We start from the raw sequence: 16,137 nt of genomic DNA on the forward strand, positions 1-16,137 counted from the left end.
GCTCCCCAGTTTCCCCAGGAGTATCTACTCAGCCGTCTAGGTGCACAGTATAGAGGGAGAATGGTTTTGGGTTTTTTTTTTCTGTGTCCTTATATGAAAACAATAACACATTTTTCAATTTAAAAAAAAGGTACCCATTTTGTTCAGTTTGTAAAACTGAAATTGTACCTACACTTTAGATACGCTATGGATTCAATACATTTGTGTGAAAACAGCTAAGGAATAATGGAGGGAAATTGCTGTTAGGCCTTTTGCTAGGAGCTAAGGAATCAATCTTGCATTTACTGAGCCAGTATTTATTGTAGACCAGGCCCCATTTTAGATTCAGAAGATAAAGCAGTGAACAAAATAGAGAAAAAGCTCTGCCTCTCACAAAACAAATACCCCAGCTAGGGACACAGATTAATAAACACGATAAATAAGTAAAATGTATGCCGTATGAAATAGTGGTGAGTGCTATGGAGAAAAATATGAAGGAGGGAAGGGAAAAAGGAAATAGGTGGATGCAGGATAAGTGAGAATATAGGACAAGAAAGTACATGTGGGCTGCCACTTAGGAAAGTAAATCAACTTCTCCAAGTCTCAGTTTCTTCATCTGTAAAATAATAAATAATAGCGCCTTCCTGAAGAAGGCTAGGACCCTCAGACTGACTTTGTCACTTTTTTTAAAAAAGATTTTATTTATTTATTCAACAGAGATAGAGACAGCCAGCGAGAGAGAACACAAGCAGGGGGAGTGGGAGAGGAAGAAGCAGGCTCATAACAGAGGAGCCTGATGTGGGGCTCGATCCCATAACGCCGGGATCACGCCCTGAGCCGAAGGCAGACGCTTAACCGCTGTGCCACCCAGGCGCCCCTGACTTTGTCACTTTTAAACAATGGGATTTGGGGTCTGAAAGCTCTTTGGCCTCTGAGGACCTCAGTTTTCCTCATCTGTAGAATGAACAGACTTGCCTAGCCTATGGTGATTGAAAATGTCAAGTGAGATAATTATGTGAAGATATTTTAAAACATATAAGCTATTATATAAATGTAAGCTAGAAATTAACACACACACACACACACACACACACCCAGTATTTTATGGGTTGCAAATCTTTGGCTGATGGTCAGCAGAGTAAACAATGAAGTAGATAACTCCTTGGTACTGATCCCCTGCACTGGCAGGGAAAAGGCCAATGCAAATTATCAGCATGTACTGAGTAGACTAGCAATTTTTTTTTTAAAGATTTTATTTATTTATTTGACAGAGACAGCCAGCGAGAGAGGGAACACAAGCAGGGGGAGTGGGAGAGGAAGAAGCAGGCTCATAGCGGAGGAGCCTGATGTGGGGCTCGATGGCTCGATAACGCGGGATCGTGCCCTGAGCCTAAGGCAGACGCTTAACGACTGCGCTATCCAGGCGCCCCTAGCAATCTTATCTTAGATCAGGGATATCATAATCAAACTAAATGTTCCTAAATGGACACCTCATAAAATAATTATTGTATGACATTTGTCAAATTTTAAAATGTTTTACAGCTCCTTTATGTTTGTTCTTATTTTGCTTGTGGGACTTCAGTTCCAGTGAAAGAAATAGATGGACTGAAAGGAGTTATTAAACACTGAACAATCATTTAAATCACTAAAAGCAGATAGTCCATCTTTTCGGTATTTCTGTAGATGCTCAATGAACACTAATCGAAGTAGATGATTCTAAACATAGGCTGTTGTGTATTCCCTTTTCATCTTCACATTTTCTTCAGCCCTGAATATGTGATGGCAATAGTGATTCGTTAAATCAATACATGTTAGTATTTATGCATTGTATAGTGTCTGCCACATAGTAAGTACTCAAGAAATATTTGTTAAAGAAGCACATGAGTGATTATCGCGTAAATTTACTTACTACAGACGAGCCTGTTTGATCCCTAAGGTGTTTATGCATTTAAAACACACAAATACTTAACAGCGCTTATCTGGTAAACCGCATCAGCTCCATCTCTCAGACTGAACTAAAACACTGTTTTATTCAATTTAAATACAAAATACAAAGGCGCCTGGCTGGCTCAGTGGGTGGAGCATGCAACCCTTGATCTCAGCATTGTGGGTTCGAGCCCCACCTTGGACAAACAGATTATTTAAAAGTAAAATCTTAAAAAAAAAAAAAAAAAAAAAGCCAAAAAACCCAAATCTAGTTTGAATGTTACCTAACATACTAGGCACCTAAGGTTTACCAAATAAGATACACACTCAGAAAGCCGTCACTCCAGCCCAAATACTGTGCTCAAGTGCATGAATCGGACGCCGCCCAGCTCACATTCACCAGGTGACCCGCACACCTAATCTGAGATACTGGCCCCGCTCGCCTATTAGCCAAACTGGAGTCTTTGCGCTCAGCCTCTCAAAGTTTTCTTCTTAAGTGCTCAAGGTCCCACTTGTCACCGAGACTGCAAGGTACTGCGACTGCACAGCTGCCTCCGCCCGGAGCGCCTTGGCGGCTGGTGGGTGGGCCCTACGAAGGGCCTTGTGGCTGTTTCCTATTGGAGCTTGGTTGCTGTGGTATCACCGACCTTAAAAAAACTCGCGGGTACTACTTCCGGAAGTTAAAGGAGAATTACTTCCAGGGCTGCCCATAGTTGTTACGGCTGACTGAGCAGTCACTAAGATCAACAAAAATAAAACTTTTGCGGTTAATTTCTAGAAAATCTTATTTAACCACTTTAACTTGTGAATACTAGGTGGTGTCGTATCCTTTCTTCCCTTTCAAAAGACTTATCATACAGTCCTCGTCTATCTGCCAGTCTCCAAAATGGCGCCCACGGTATTAGGTCAGAGGTGAATCACGTGGGCCCTCCCGGTTCCGGCGCGGTAGAGGCCCGAGGGGGTGAACAGTCTCCGGCACCATGTCTGGTTTCTCTGGCCCACCAGCTCAGCGTGGCCCTTGCCCGTCAGCAGTGCTGCTTTTACTCCTTCTCGGCCCCAGCTCGGTGCTCGCCATCTCCTTCCATCTGCCTGTTAATTCCCGCAAGTGCCTGCGCGAGGAGATCCACAAGGACCTGCTGGTGACGGGCGCGTACGAGATCACCGACCAGTCTGGGGGCGCTGGAGGCCTGCGTACCCACCTCAAGGTGCTGCAGTGGGCTGCGTGGGGAGGGAAGACCGTACGCGTCGACGAAGGGAGGCCGAGGATGGGGAGGGGAGCCGGCGGGCGGAGGCCTTGAGGGCGGCCTGGCTTCCCCGAAGCACTAAGGGTGCGCTGTGGAGACCGCCCCCTCACCCCGCTCGTTGGCGTTCGCGGGGCGGGGCCGGGCGCCAATGCCAGGGAACCCTCAGAAGAACCGCGAGGCCTTGGCGGATGTGGTGACAGCTGGGCTGGGGCGGCCTCGACTTTGGGTCGTGGTCGGGGTCCTGTACCAGTTTCGGTCTTAGGGATCTTAAACTGTGACTTGTTTCTCCAAAGAAGTCTCTGGATGTTGAGTATTTGTGGGTATCTTAAGACAGAGTGATACCTGCAGGAAAATCATGGAGGCACTGACGCTTACTGTGAATAATAAAACCTGTTTTGATTGAGCATTAGCTGTGTATCAGGGCCTGTGCCACTTTATATGCGATACTATTTAGTTCATGCTCTGCCCTATGAAGTAGGTACTCTTGACTTCCTATTACACGTGAGTAAACTGAGGCTCAGAGAGGTGTAGAATAAGTTAATGTGAGCTGGAATTCTTAGTCTGGGAGTTAAGTAAGGTGAAAGAAAAGTGCTGCAATCTTATCCTCTCCTTGCTTTTTATTTGTAATTCCTGTGATTCATTAAAAATCTAAGTCTGTAATGTGGTACCCCAGAGTCTGGATTTGGCCAATTTTTATGTAATTCTTTTTTGTCAATTTTTTAAATTAAATTTTTATGTAAATTTCAGAGATACTTTTGGATGGATGGTGACAGCTAATATTATAATGCCAGATTAGTCTTATTTTTTTTTAAAGATTTTATTCATTTATTTGACAGAGAGAGACAGCCAGCAAGCGAGGGAACACAAGCAGGGGGAGCGGGAGAGGAAGAAGCAGGCTCCCAGCGGAGGAGCCTGGTGTGGGGCTCAATCCCAGGACTCTGGGATCACGCCCTGAGCCGAAGGCAGACGCTTAATGACTGAGCCACCCAGGCGCCCCCAGATTGGTTTTATTTTGCTATTAGGATGACCAGCCCAATCTTTGAAACGTTAACGTAACATGATCTTAGTCAAGATTTGATTGTGCTTTATTTATTCACAATAAGCATTTGCTTTTTTTTTTTTGAAACAAAATGGGTCTTAGACTAAATAGGAAGAAACATTTTACTTTTTAATAGGGCCTTGGGTGTAGGGGCGCCTGGGTGGCTCAGCGGTTAAGCGTCTGCCTTCAGCTCAGGGCGTGATCCCGGCGTTCTGGGATCAAGCCCCACATCAGGCTCCTCCGCTGGTAGCCTGCTTCTTCCTCTCCCACTCCCCGTGACTGTGTTCCCTGTCTCGCTGGCTGTTTCTCTCTCTGTCAAATAAATAAATAAAGTCTTTAAAAAGAAAAATAGAGCTTCAGGTGTAATAAGACTATAATTTATGTTTAAGGTATTGGAACCCAGTAGTGGTATTAAATGCAATTTTTTTTAAAGATTATTTATTTATTTGACAGTGATAGAGGCAGCCAGTGAAAGAGGGAACACAAGCGCGGGGAGTGGGAGAGGAAGAAGCAGGCTCCCGGGGGAGGAGCCTGATGTGGGGCTCGATCCCATAACGCTGGGATCACGCCCTGAGCTGAAGGCAGACACTTAGCAACTGTGCCACCCAGGCGTCCCAAAATGCAATTTATTTATACTTTATTTGGGTGATATAAACTATTTTTAGAAGTATTGTTCGGTGACCCTCTCTTTATTATTCTCTTCAGGTACCAAACTTCTGTCTGACTAAGAAAGCTGTGATTGTATAATTTTAGAGGCTTAGATACAAACATTTTAGGGGGTCATGCTGCTGGCTCCTCAAAGGATATAGTGCATAGAATAAGAGAATTTGAGCAATGAGGGAGACTTTACTCTTATCTCCAGTGTTGCCCCTCTGATTTGTACTTCTAATTTGGAACCCTTCGGTGGCTCGCTATTGCTCATCTGATAAAGTTTAAATTTCCGAATGTGCTCTGTATTACTCCTTATGATCTGTTTCTGAAGCTTTATATACTCTCCACTTTGCATTTTATATGAGCCACCCTGAACAATACCCGAAATTCATTTATTTTCATCTTACATTGTAGCTATTTTTCTTTATATCTTATTAGACTGTTAGTATCCTGAGGGCAGGAATTATTTTCATGCTCATATTTTCCAGAATATCAGGCATATGGCCTTGCTTCTAGTGAGCACTTACACAGGAACCATAATGTAGCTTTATGGCCTCATGGGAATTACATCTGTCTCCAAGGTTGCTGGAGAGACCTCAATAGCAGGAGTCTCCACATCTACACGCTAGCATTTTGTTATCACTCAGTTGCCCTCCCCATGTCTCCTCTGTTCTCTTGCTTCTAGCCAGCTTAATTGAACTACTCCTGGGGGTCTAAACCCAGATGCCCAGTAGGCAATCTCTATGAATGAATTGGGCCACATATGTTTAAAAATAGCAGCAGTGACGAGAAATGGGGGATAACCGGGAGTAGTAGAAAATGTTAATTTGGAATAGCCAGTACTAATCTCTTGATGTAGGCCTTGTTGCCATATTTAATTTTTCATATGAAGTCAGAAATCCAGATTTTGATGTGAAAGCTCCTGAGTTTTAAATATCACTAATTGAAATTGGCATGATGTGTTCGCAGGTGGGGTTTTTTTCCTTTTCTTTTTTTAAGTAAGGTCCATTGCCAACGTGGGGCTTGAACTCACAACCCTGGGATCAAGAGTTGCATGCTCTACTGACTGAGCCAGCCAGGCGCCCCTGGTTTACAGTTTTCTAGAGAAGAGTACGGTCAGTCCACTACTGCAAATGCAGTACCCAGATTCAGTAATTATCAGGATGTTGGCGCACTTTTTTGATTGAAACTGCCTCCCCCTTCACATTTTATGCTGAATTGTTTTAAAGTAAATCCCAGATATGATGGTATTTCAATCTTGCATACTTCAGCATGAATCTCTTTAAAAATATGAACATAATCACAATGTTATGTGGCTATAATCACAGCTTGCAAAACAAACAATGCTAATAGTATACTCAATTCATATTCAGATTTCTCCACTTGTCCCAGAAATATGTTTTTAATATAATTTGTTGTATCTTTCAAGTCTCTTTAATTTAGAGCAATTCACTCAACCTCCTTCCTTTTTTTCTTTTTTGTGCTTGCAGTTGTATTGTTAGAGTCAGTTGTCCGTAAAGAATGTCCCACATTTTGGATTTGTCTGTTTACTTCCTTGAGGTATCATTTAAACAGTTCCCCCATATTTCTTCTAAAAGGAATCAGCTGTAAAGATGTAATTAGATCCAGGTTTATCTTTTGGGTGAGAGTACTTCATGTGGCATCATGGCAGAGCACACAGTACTTTTCGTGCCTGTTAGTGCTAAGATTGATTGGTGGGTTCACATGTATATTAGTGTCCTGCTGCTGTAACAAATTATGACAAACTAAGTAACTTAAAACAAGACGCATTTATATTACAGTTCTGGAGGTCAGAAGTCCTAAAATCAAAGTGTCAACAAGGCGGTGTTGTTTCTGAAGACTCTAGGGGAGAATCTGTTTCCTTGCCTTTTCCAGCGTCTAGAGAACACCTGCATTCTTTAGTTGGTGACCCCTTCCTCCATCCTCCAATCCTGTAATTAGTATCTCTAAATCTTTCTTTCTCTCCCTCTTTCCCACCCCTCCCTCTCTCCTCTGCTTCTCTCTTTCCCTTGTAAGGACCCTTGTGATAATCTCCTTATCTCAGACTCTTATCACACTTGCACAACCCCTTTTGCCATGTAATAAAACATTCACAGGTTCTAGGGATTAGGATGTGAATATCTTTGGGGAGGTGGGCATTATTCTACCTACCAAGGTGGTAACAGCCTAAAGCCTCCATTGTAAAACTTCTCATCAGTCTTTTATCTATCAGTCCCTTGATAACTGCTGTGTGAATTTATTGTTTCATTAAGGTTGTATAATGATGATTTTCTAATTTTGTTATTCCTTCCATATTTATTAGCTGGAATTCTTTTTTTTTCTTTTTAAAGATTTTATTTCTTTATTTGAGAGAGAGAGAGAGAGTACACATGAGCAGTGGAGAGAGGGAGAAGCAGACTCCCCGCTGAGCAGGGAGCCTGACTTGGGGCTCCGTCCCAGGACCCGGAGATCATGACCTGAGCCAAAGGCAAATACTTAACCAACTGAGTCACCCAGGTGCCTGTTAGCTGGAATTATTCTTAAAAAATTGATCAATTTTTTTAAAAGATTTTTTTATTTATTTTTAGAATGAGAGCAAGCGCACATGCATGACAAGCAGGGAGAGGGAGAGAGAATCCCAAGCAGACTCCCCACTGAGCATGGAGCCCGACACAGGTCTTGATCCCAGAACCTGAGATCATGACCTGAGCCAAAATCAAGAGTCAGATGCTCAACCTGCTGAGCTACCCAGGCGCCCCAAAAATTCATCAAATTTTAGGACCATTTGGTTACCCTAAAATTTATAGGATAAACACAGAATTAATTCCTTCTTATTTACAATTTTCAGAGTAAGAGATTGTCATCAAATGCCCTTGTCATTTCCAATGTAGTCCAAAGAAGGTGTTGTTTCTTTTTTGTTTTTTAAGATTTATTTATTTATGTTAGAGAGCAAGCAGGGGCAGAGAGGCAGAGGAGAGGGAGAGAAGCAGACTCCCCACTGAGCACAGAGCCGAACACATGGCTTGATCTCAAGATCCTGAGATCACGACCTGAGCTGAAATCAAGAGTCGGACACTCAACTGACTGAGCCACCCAGGTGCCCCAGGTTTTTATTTTATTTGTTTTATTTTAAGTATTACACTGAAATTATTTTTTGTTATCGTTTCCATTTTTAGAGTCATTGGTTTTTTTTGTTTTTGTTTTTTTAAAATATTTTATTTATTTGTTTGATGGAGAGAGAGACAGCCAGGGTATCGTAGGCTCATCTTTTGTTTGTCCAACTCCTGACCTGGAAGCAGTTATTCCTTCAAGGAGTTCTGGTCCATTTTGTGGGGAATAGTATTTTAGAGACCACAAGCTGGGTGTCATTTTAAAAATTTTTAATATTCTGTACAGGCCACAGAACACTTTTGTGGGCTTGATCCAGTCCCTTATCATAGTGTGCAACCTTTTTCAGAGCATCTCTTCACATTCTCTTAACTTTTGACCACTCATGTCCCAAACTCTGCTCAAGGATTCCTTTGTGCATCATTTCTGCTTCTGAAGAACACCTCTTGAGTGAGATGATCTGATTGGTTTAACTCTTTTTATATGCCAGGCCACATTCTAGGTTTCTTACGGCCTGTTGATGTCTTCTCTTTGGCCATTTGTCCACCCTTGGTTCAAGCAGCATTTAGGTTGAGGTTAAGAGGGGGGCCGGAGGCTGGCTTGCTTGCTTGCTTTTTTTTTTTTTTTTTAAGATTTTACTTATTTATTTGACAGAGAGACAGCCAGCGAGAGAGGGAACACAAGCAGGGGGAGTGGGAGAGGAAGAAGCAAGCTCCCAGCAGAGGAGCCCAATGTGGGGCTCGATCCCAGGACTCTGGAATCACGCCCTGAGCCGAAGGCAGACGTTTAACGAACGACCAAGCCACCCAGGCGCCCCGAGAGGGGAACTGGAGGCTTTTTGAAGTGCAAAACCTAGCCAACTGGACTTGATGTTCTGTTGTTGCTCTGCATGAGGCAGTCTCTCATAAGGATTTTTGTGAATGTAGTTGAGCAGAGACTATGTCTCATCATTGAAATGCCTGTCTAATATAGTGCCTGGCACGTAGTACATGTAGGACTTCAACATAAAGAGTTAATGAACAAATGAATTGGCAGTGTCCTAACCTTATCTCTAATTTTTTTCTCCTCTTTCTTCCTCTTCACTTCTTTTCTTCCACTCCTGACTCTCACCATACTGAACCCTGTGCAGTTCCTTGAGTACAGTGGTCTCTTAATCAGGACTGGTGTTTGCCCGTACACCCCTCCAGTGTGTTTCCATTATAACCTGTTTGACATGGCATTTTGGATGTAGTATGGTGCTTACTTTGTGAAGTCTTTAATGTCTCATTCATCTTTGTGTCTTAAGTTTAATGTACTGTGTACTCACTGTTGTACAACGGACTTAAATATATTTAGTCGTTTTAAATAGAAATCCTTATTAAATAGAAGTATAGTGGAAAGAACCTGGATCTAGAGACAGACGGATTTGAGTTCAAATCTCAGCAGCTTCACCACTTAAAGGGTGTATGGTCTTAAGGGAATTACTTAACTCTTCTCCTTAGGTCTCTGATCTGTACGATGTGGATGACAGATCTCATAGAATTGTTGGAAGGACTCATTGAGGTGGTTCTTTATTATTTGGGGATGGGTCATATATATTAGTACTCTTCTGTTTCCTCTCTACTGAATGAAAATTTAATTGCTAATCTGACTCCCCTGTTTTATGTCATTGTAGTGACCTGATAAAGTATATTATAATGAGGAGAATTCTGAGGATTTTGTTTGTGATTCTCCTATTCATGCAATAAATATTTTAATATTTAGTGTATGCCAGACCTAGCTGGGGAAATGGGGATGTACAGCAGACAAGGTCCTTGAGCTCTAACGGGGAACAAAGACAACAAGTTCAAAAAATACACACAATTGCAGGTAGTGATAAATACTATAAAGAAAAATCAAACAGTATTGGGTAGGGAGTGACTGAAGGGTAAAGAGTATTTGAGTGGTCTGAGAAGGCCTTTTTGAACAGACAAATAGATTGAAATGATGGGTGGGACTCTACTGCTAAGATTTCTGCTTCAGGCCTATATTATGTGTTTTGTGTTGAGATTTCCAGTGAATTTATCCCATATCACCCTTCCCACTTCTTTTCACAAAGTGAGGCTAACTCAGGGTAGGTAGTTTCAGATTTAAAGACTTCGCTACACAAAATTGAAGCACGAAGTATTGACTCATCATTATTGTGAATGTATAAATTTTCTTCATTGCTTCAGGTCCATAAAAAGCCTGTTGTAGGGACTAAAAATCTCAACTCTGTTGATTTTTGAGTTGAAAACCACATTTTCATTAAGACTAGATGATACCGTAATAGTTTTATAAGCTCCAGTACCATTTATTATTTAGAATGCTTGTTAATAGTGGAAATTGGAGGATGAATTAGTTTTAGGGGATGAGATGAGTTGTTGCCTAAGGGCAATTTATACTTTAGAAATAGATTGCAGAGAGAGAAAATTAGTTGTGAGCAGTTGTCCTAATCATCATCACCCAAAAGAAAAGCTTAATGGTAATAACTGAAATGATTTATGCTTCAGCCTCTTCCAAATAATCTGATCAGTCTAACTTGTATTTCATTGTCATTTTAACAATTCATTTTGCTAAATGCAATTATTTTTCATTGGATATTATATTGGATCTCTATATATTATATCATAATGTGGTGCCACTCTCTCCCAACTAGCTTATAGAAAGCCAAACAGATCATTTGAAGAGTTCAGCCTTGAGTCATAGGCCTATCACAGTTTAAGCCTAAAAATTAAGGAGCATCTTGGCAGCTGGGAAACCATTGGTTTTAACTTTTTTTTGCCCACTGAAAGCTGTGGAAGGATTGTGTGTGTGTGTGTGTGCACACATGCACACACACACATATATATATATGCTATAGTTTTGAGATTCTTTCATTTAGAACAGTTCAGTTTATTACTGGCATCTGTAGTGAGGGCTGATCTTTCTCTTTTGGGAAAAATCTGTCTCTTTGAAATTGACATTTGATGTGACTATTGTCCAATGGGTTAGAAACAGTTCAATAAGTAGGTGGTTTAGTACAGAAGGCTAATTGATACCTTAACATTTAATAGCATTAAAAGTTAGTTTCTTTCTGTATCGTATACAAGATTTCTGACCTTGTGTTTCCTTCTCTGAAGAAGTTAAACAGTCTGTTACTTCATTTAAATCTCTTATTGGATGAACAGTTGTCTGCAGCCTGCTCTTTTGAACTGACTTAAAGAGGGCTGCTTAGAAATGGAAATTGCTATGCCATGTCTTTATGATGACTTCTGAAGACTGAGCCTAGTTTCTAGGAAAGTGGAACAGATTTGTGAAGGTAATCTAGCAGAACACAGTGACTTCTCTGCTGTTTCTTGTGTGAACTGCTGACTGGTGGTTGATCTGAGCCCTTGCCCCCATACGCATACTCAGCCTGGCAGTCTGGACAGTAGAGCCCTCTGTGAAATCAGCTAGCTGGCCACAGGCCAGAATTTGGGCTCCCAAACAAGCCTCCAACTTGAGGGAGGTTGATGTCATCTGCTTTATCCTGTGCCCCCAACCTCATTGTTCAACGTAACGTGTGGGAAATCAAGGGACTAGTTGTTAAGAAAGAACAAGGCTTTGTTTGTGCCTAAAAGGGTCACACTGGAGGTTTTTACCGTAAATAACTTTGGAACAGTATGAAAAAAAACATTTGATCTGGCTTCACCCCCGCAGTAGTATTGTTAGGGCAGCAACTGGTCTTTCGTTCTCATTCCCTTCCCTTCCTCCCTCTCTTTCTTCCTTTCTTCCTCCCAACTCCTCCGCCTCCCCCCACCCAGTCAAGCATGACGTTTTGCCTGTGTTGAGTTAATGTAGCAAATGTTGATAGAAGCAGGAGGAGAGCATCTATCCATTGCCATACCCAGTGCCTGGAAATTTTCCATTTCTAGTTTTCAACACTACTACTTTTTTTCTTTTTTTAAGATTTTATTTGGGGCACCTGGGAGGCTCAGTTGGTTAAGTGTCTGCCTTAGGCTCGGGTCATGATCCCAGGGTGCTGGGATCGAGTCCTGCATTGAGCTCCTTGCTCACCCAGGAGCCTGCTTCTCCCTCTGCCTGCTGCTCCCCTTGCTTGTACTCTTATATCCGTGTGCTCTCTCTCTGACAAATAAATAAATTTAAAAATCTTAAAAGAGAGAGATTTTATTTATTCATTTATTTTAGGGGGGGGCAGAGGGAGAGGGAGAGAATCTCAAGCAGACTTCCCACTGAGTGCGGGGCCTGATAATAGCTCAATCTCAGGACCCTGAGATCATGACCTGAGCTGAAACCAAGAGTCAGATGCTTAACCTGCTGAGCCACCTGGGTGCCCCAAGTTTCAACACTTCGACAAGCCTCCTCAAGCAGTACTTCTGTGCTGTGCTATGTCATTGTTGAATTGTATTGGAAATTTGGAAGAATTTAGTGTTGCTAAATGCTGCTTGTAGCCTTTCTAAGTTTGACTTTGTTCTGGGTATAATCTAGATGTGATCCTTTCATTTCAGGGATGCAGTTGGTAGACTTGGTTGGTACTTGCTCTTATTTAAAGATCGGGGTAAATTACTTTTATGCCCATCATATATAGCTTCTAGGCCATCAGTTACCCGTGGTCTTCAAGTTTGAAAACAGTGGTGACTTGTGGTAGCGTACCTTTCTTCTTGTGATGATGTGAGGTGATGAAATGTCCACGTGATGAGATGAAGTGAGGTGAGTGACTTCGACATGGTGAAGTAGCGTTAGGCTGCTATTGATCTTCTGAACATACATCCGAAGGACCATCCGCTTCCGTACCGCAGAGGACTACACGTAACTGGAACCACAGAGAGTGAAACCAAGGACATGGGCAGACTACTGTACTATATTTCTAGTCTAAAACTACAGCATCCTCAGTGATTTGGTGTTCTCATTTTTTATGTCTTAGGGTAATAGACCCCATGGCTCAAGATTCACTCATGAACTTTTACCAAAAGAAGGGTATAGGCCTACAACCCCTAATCACACACATGCAATACTGCCTTCTCCCCTCCCCGCCAGTGTTGGGTCCTGCATGTAGTTTATTACTTATCAGGTTAAAAAGTACATGCAGGGGGGCGCCTGGGTGGCACAGCGGTTAAGCATCTGCCTTTGGCTCAGGGCGTGATCCTGGCGTTCTGGGTTCGAGCCCCACATCAGGCTCCTCTGCTATGAGCCTGCTTCTTCCTCTCCCACTCCCCCTGCTTGTGTTCCCTCTCTCGCTGGCTGTCTCTATCTCTGTTAAATAAATAAATAAAATCTTTAAAAAAAAAAAAAAAAGTACATGCAGGAGGGGTGCCTGGGTGGCTCAGTCAGTTGGGCAGCTACCTTCGGCTCAGGTCATGATCCCAGGGTCCTGGGATCGAGCCCCAAGTCTGGCTTCTTGCTCAGTGGGGAGCCTCCTTCCTCTCCCTCTGTCTGCCTGCCACTCCCAGTGCTCATGATCTCTCTCTCACTCATTCTTTCTCTCTCTCTCTGTGTCAAATAAATAAATAAAATCTTAAAAAAAAAAAAAACACCACATATGCAGGAAAGGCTGGGGTCCTCTTGTTTTTCTTACTATCCCTTATTAGCAGCTAAAAGGTATCATTGAACACCTGCTTGTTTAGACATTTTGCATCCCTTCAGTTTCTAAATCCTTCTGCTGCTTCCTTGAGAGGTTAGCTTTTTGACTTTTTCTGTTTCTATGCAGTAACCATTTGGCTGTAATTATCCCTGGGTTTAGTCATTGTAGTGTATTTTATGTAGTTTGCCATCCATTAGCACTGTCAGGTTAGAAGTATGGTTAGTGACCTAAATGTTTATGGAGTTCTGAGTTGTTACTAACAAGTAGTTATCTTAATAATGCTAACAACAGTGATGGTAATAGTAACACTTAATGAGTGCTTGCCATATGCCAGACACTGTTCCAGGTGCTTTACCTGTATTGAATATAATCCTCACAATAACCTCATAAAGTGTGTGCTGTTGTCCTTATTTTACATATGAGGAACAGAGAGGTTTAGGAATATACCCAAAAGTTTACAGGTAGTAAGTGACACAGTTGTGATTCGAACACAGACCTGAGGTCTGACTCTAGAACATTCAGTCTCTTATGCTGTGCTGTCTCTCAAAGGGAGAAGAGGATAGGTGTTTCTGTTTCAGTTCCTTTTTTTCAGTGTACAGAGCTTCTCCAAGGGACCTGATGTTTCTAAATTCCTGAGTCATTCAGGAGCTACAAAGGTTGATAGTTATCCTTAAAATAGGATGTACACATTGTACACTCAAATGTTATACCACAGACTGATTGTAAACCTGAGGGAGACAGAGTGCAAGGAGGATCCTCTTTGAAGGAATTACATCTTCAGATTTTCACCAGCTACACCAAAGCTGCAAGCTAATTTACCTCTGCTGCTGTGGTAGCTGTCCTGGAAGAGAAGTGTTTTTGTTTGTTGTTTTTTAACATTTTCTTGGACTCATGGGGTATGGAGCTGATTGAGCAAGTGAAAGCAGTGTGTGACCTGTGCCAATACAAAGACAGACTTGCCACCTTCCCCATGTATCATGTGTTATTTTACAGGCATAAGTATAGACTCTGTCCAAAGTAACTATTTATATATACCTCAGAAAAGTTCGTGAAAATGCTTGATGCAGGGCGCCTGGGTGGTTCAGTCTGTTACGCGTTCAGCTCTTGATTTTTGCTCAGGTCATGATCTCAGTGTCGTGGGATTGAGCCCCACACAATCCCCACACTGAGCTCTGCTCATCCTGGAGTCTGCTTGAGATTTTCTCTCTCCCACCCCCTTTCCCCCTCCCCCTGCTTGCATGTGCTCTCAATAAATAAATAAATAAGAATCTTTAAAAATTAAAAAAAGCCCACTATAATTTTAAAAAAAAGATGTTTGATTCCTGCTTGGCTCTGAGTAGACCATAAATTTTGCTGAGAATCTGGAGACTTGTGTGTATATATGCATTTGATTTCATCTTTCTGAATAGTATTTTTAAAATTTCAGAACAGTTTTAGATTTGCAGAAAAACAATGAAGATAGTACAGCTCCCATATTCCCCACAGCCAATTTCCCCTACTCTTAACATTTTACATTAGTATATATTGGTCACAGTGAATGAGCCAATATTGGTACTTTATTATTAACGAAAGTCCATATTTCTTCAGATTTCCTTAGTTTTCACATAATGTCCTCTCTTCTGTTCCAAGATCCCATCCAGGATATATTACATTTAGTCATGTCTCTTTGGACTCCTCTAGATTATGACAGTTTCTCAGATTTTCTTGTTTTGTTTTGTTTTTAAGATTTTCTTTATTTATTTGACAGAGATAGAGACAGCCAACGAGAGAGGGAACACAAGCAGGGGGAGTGGGAGAGGAAGAAGCAGGCTCATAGCGGAGGAGCCTGATGTGGGGCTCGATCCCACAACGCCGGGATCACGCCCTGAGCCGAAGGCAGACGCTTAACCGCTGTGCCACCCAGGCGCCCCTCAGATTTTCTTGTTTTTGACAGCCTTGTGAGTTTAGAGGAATATTGGTCAAGTATTTTGTAGGATGCCTCTCTATTGGGATTTGTCTGATGTTTTCTTCATGATAAAATTGGGATTGTGGCTTTTGGGGAGGAAGCCCACAGAGGTCAAGTGCAGTTTTCATTACATCATGTTAAGGGAGCATGCTATCAACGTGATTTATCATTGTTGCTATTGACCTTGGTCATCTGGCTGAGGTAGTGTTGGTTGGGTTTTTCCCCTGTAAAGTTACTTTTGTCCCCCTTCCCATGCTGTACTCTTTGGAAGGAAATCACTATGTGCCGCCCACCGTTGAGGAGTGAGGAGGTTTGCTCAATCCTGGTCTTCTTGAGGGTGCTGTTTTCTACATAAATTGAGTTTTCTGCGTGGGAGATTTGTTTCTTCTCCCTTTTTTAATCCTTTATATCAGTATGGATTTGTGGATATTTATTTTATACTTATGCTTTGGATTACAGTCAAATACTACTTTATTTTGTTGCTCAAATTGTTTCAGCTTTGGCTATTGGGAGCTCCTTCGTTTGGCTTCTGTGTCCCTTTGACATACCCTCATTCTTGTTTTTTGTTTTGTTTTTGAACACATCCTTAATTATTGGCACTTAAAAATGTTGCAGGCTCATCTTGTATAACTTTCTGCCCCAGTCCTGGGACCATTTCTCCAAGAATTCCTGGTTTCTTTTATTG

The 16,137-nt window shown here is 41.9% G+C and overlaps 1 protein-coding gene across 1 annotated transcript in view; it reads left to right on the forward strand.

The window, feature by feature from the left end:
* Nucleotides 1-2,176: 2,176 nt before the first annotated feature.
* The window catches only part of TMED10 (transmembrane p24 trafficking protein 10), a 37,866-nt gene continuing 23,905 nt past the window's right edge, over nt 2,177-16,137 (forward strand). Inside the window, exon 1 of the mRNA XM_008699578.2 lies at nt 2,177-3,110. Coding sequence (XP_008697800.1) covers nt 2,886-3,110 — 225 coding nt within the window. The 5' untranslated portion in view covers nt 2,177-2,885. The remainder of the gene's footprint in view (nt 3,111-16,137) is intronic.

Source organism: Ursus maritimus, unplaced genomic scaffold (assembly GCF_017311325.1).
Source record: "Ursus maritimus isolate PB19 unplaced genomic scaffold, ASM1731132v1 scaffold_25, whole genome shotgun sequence".
Lineage (NCBI taxonomy): Eukaryota > Metazoa > Chordata > Mammalia > Carnivora > Ursidae > Ursus > Ursus maritimus.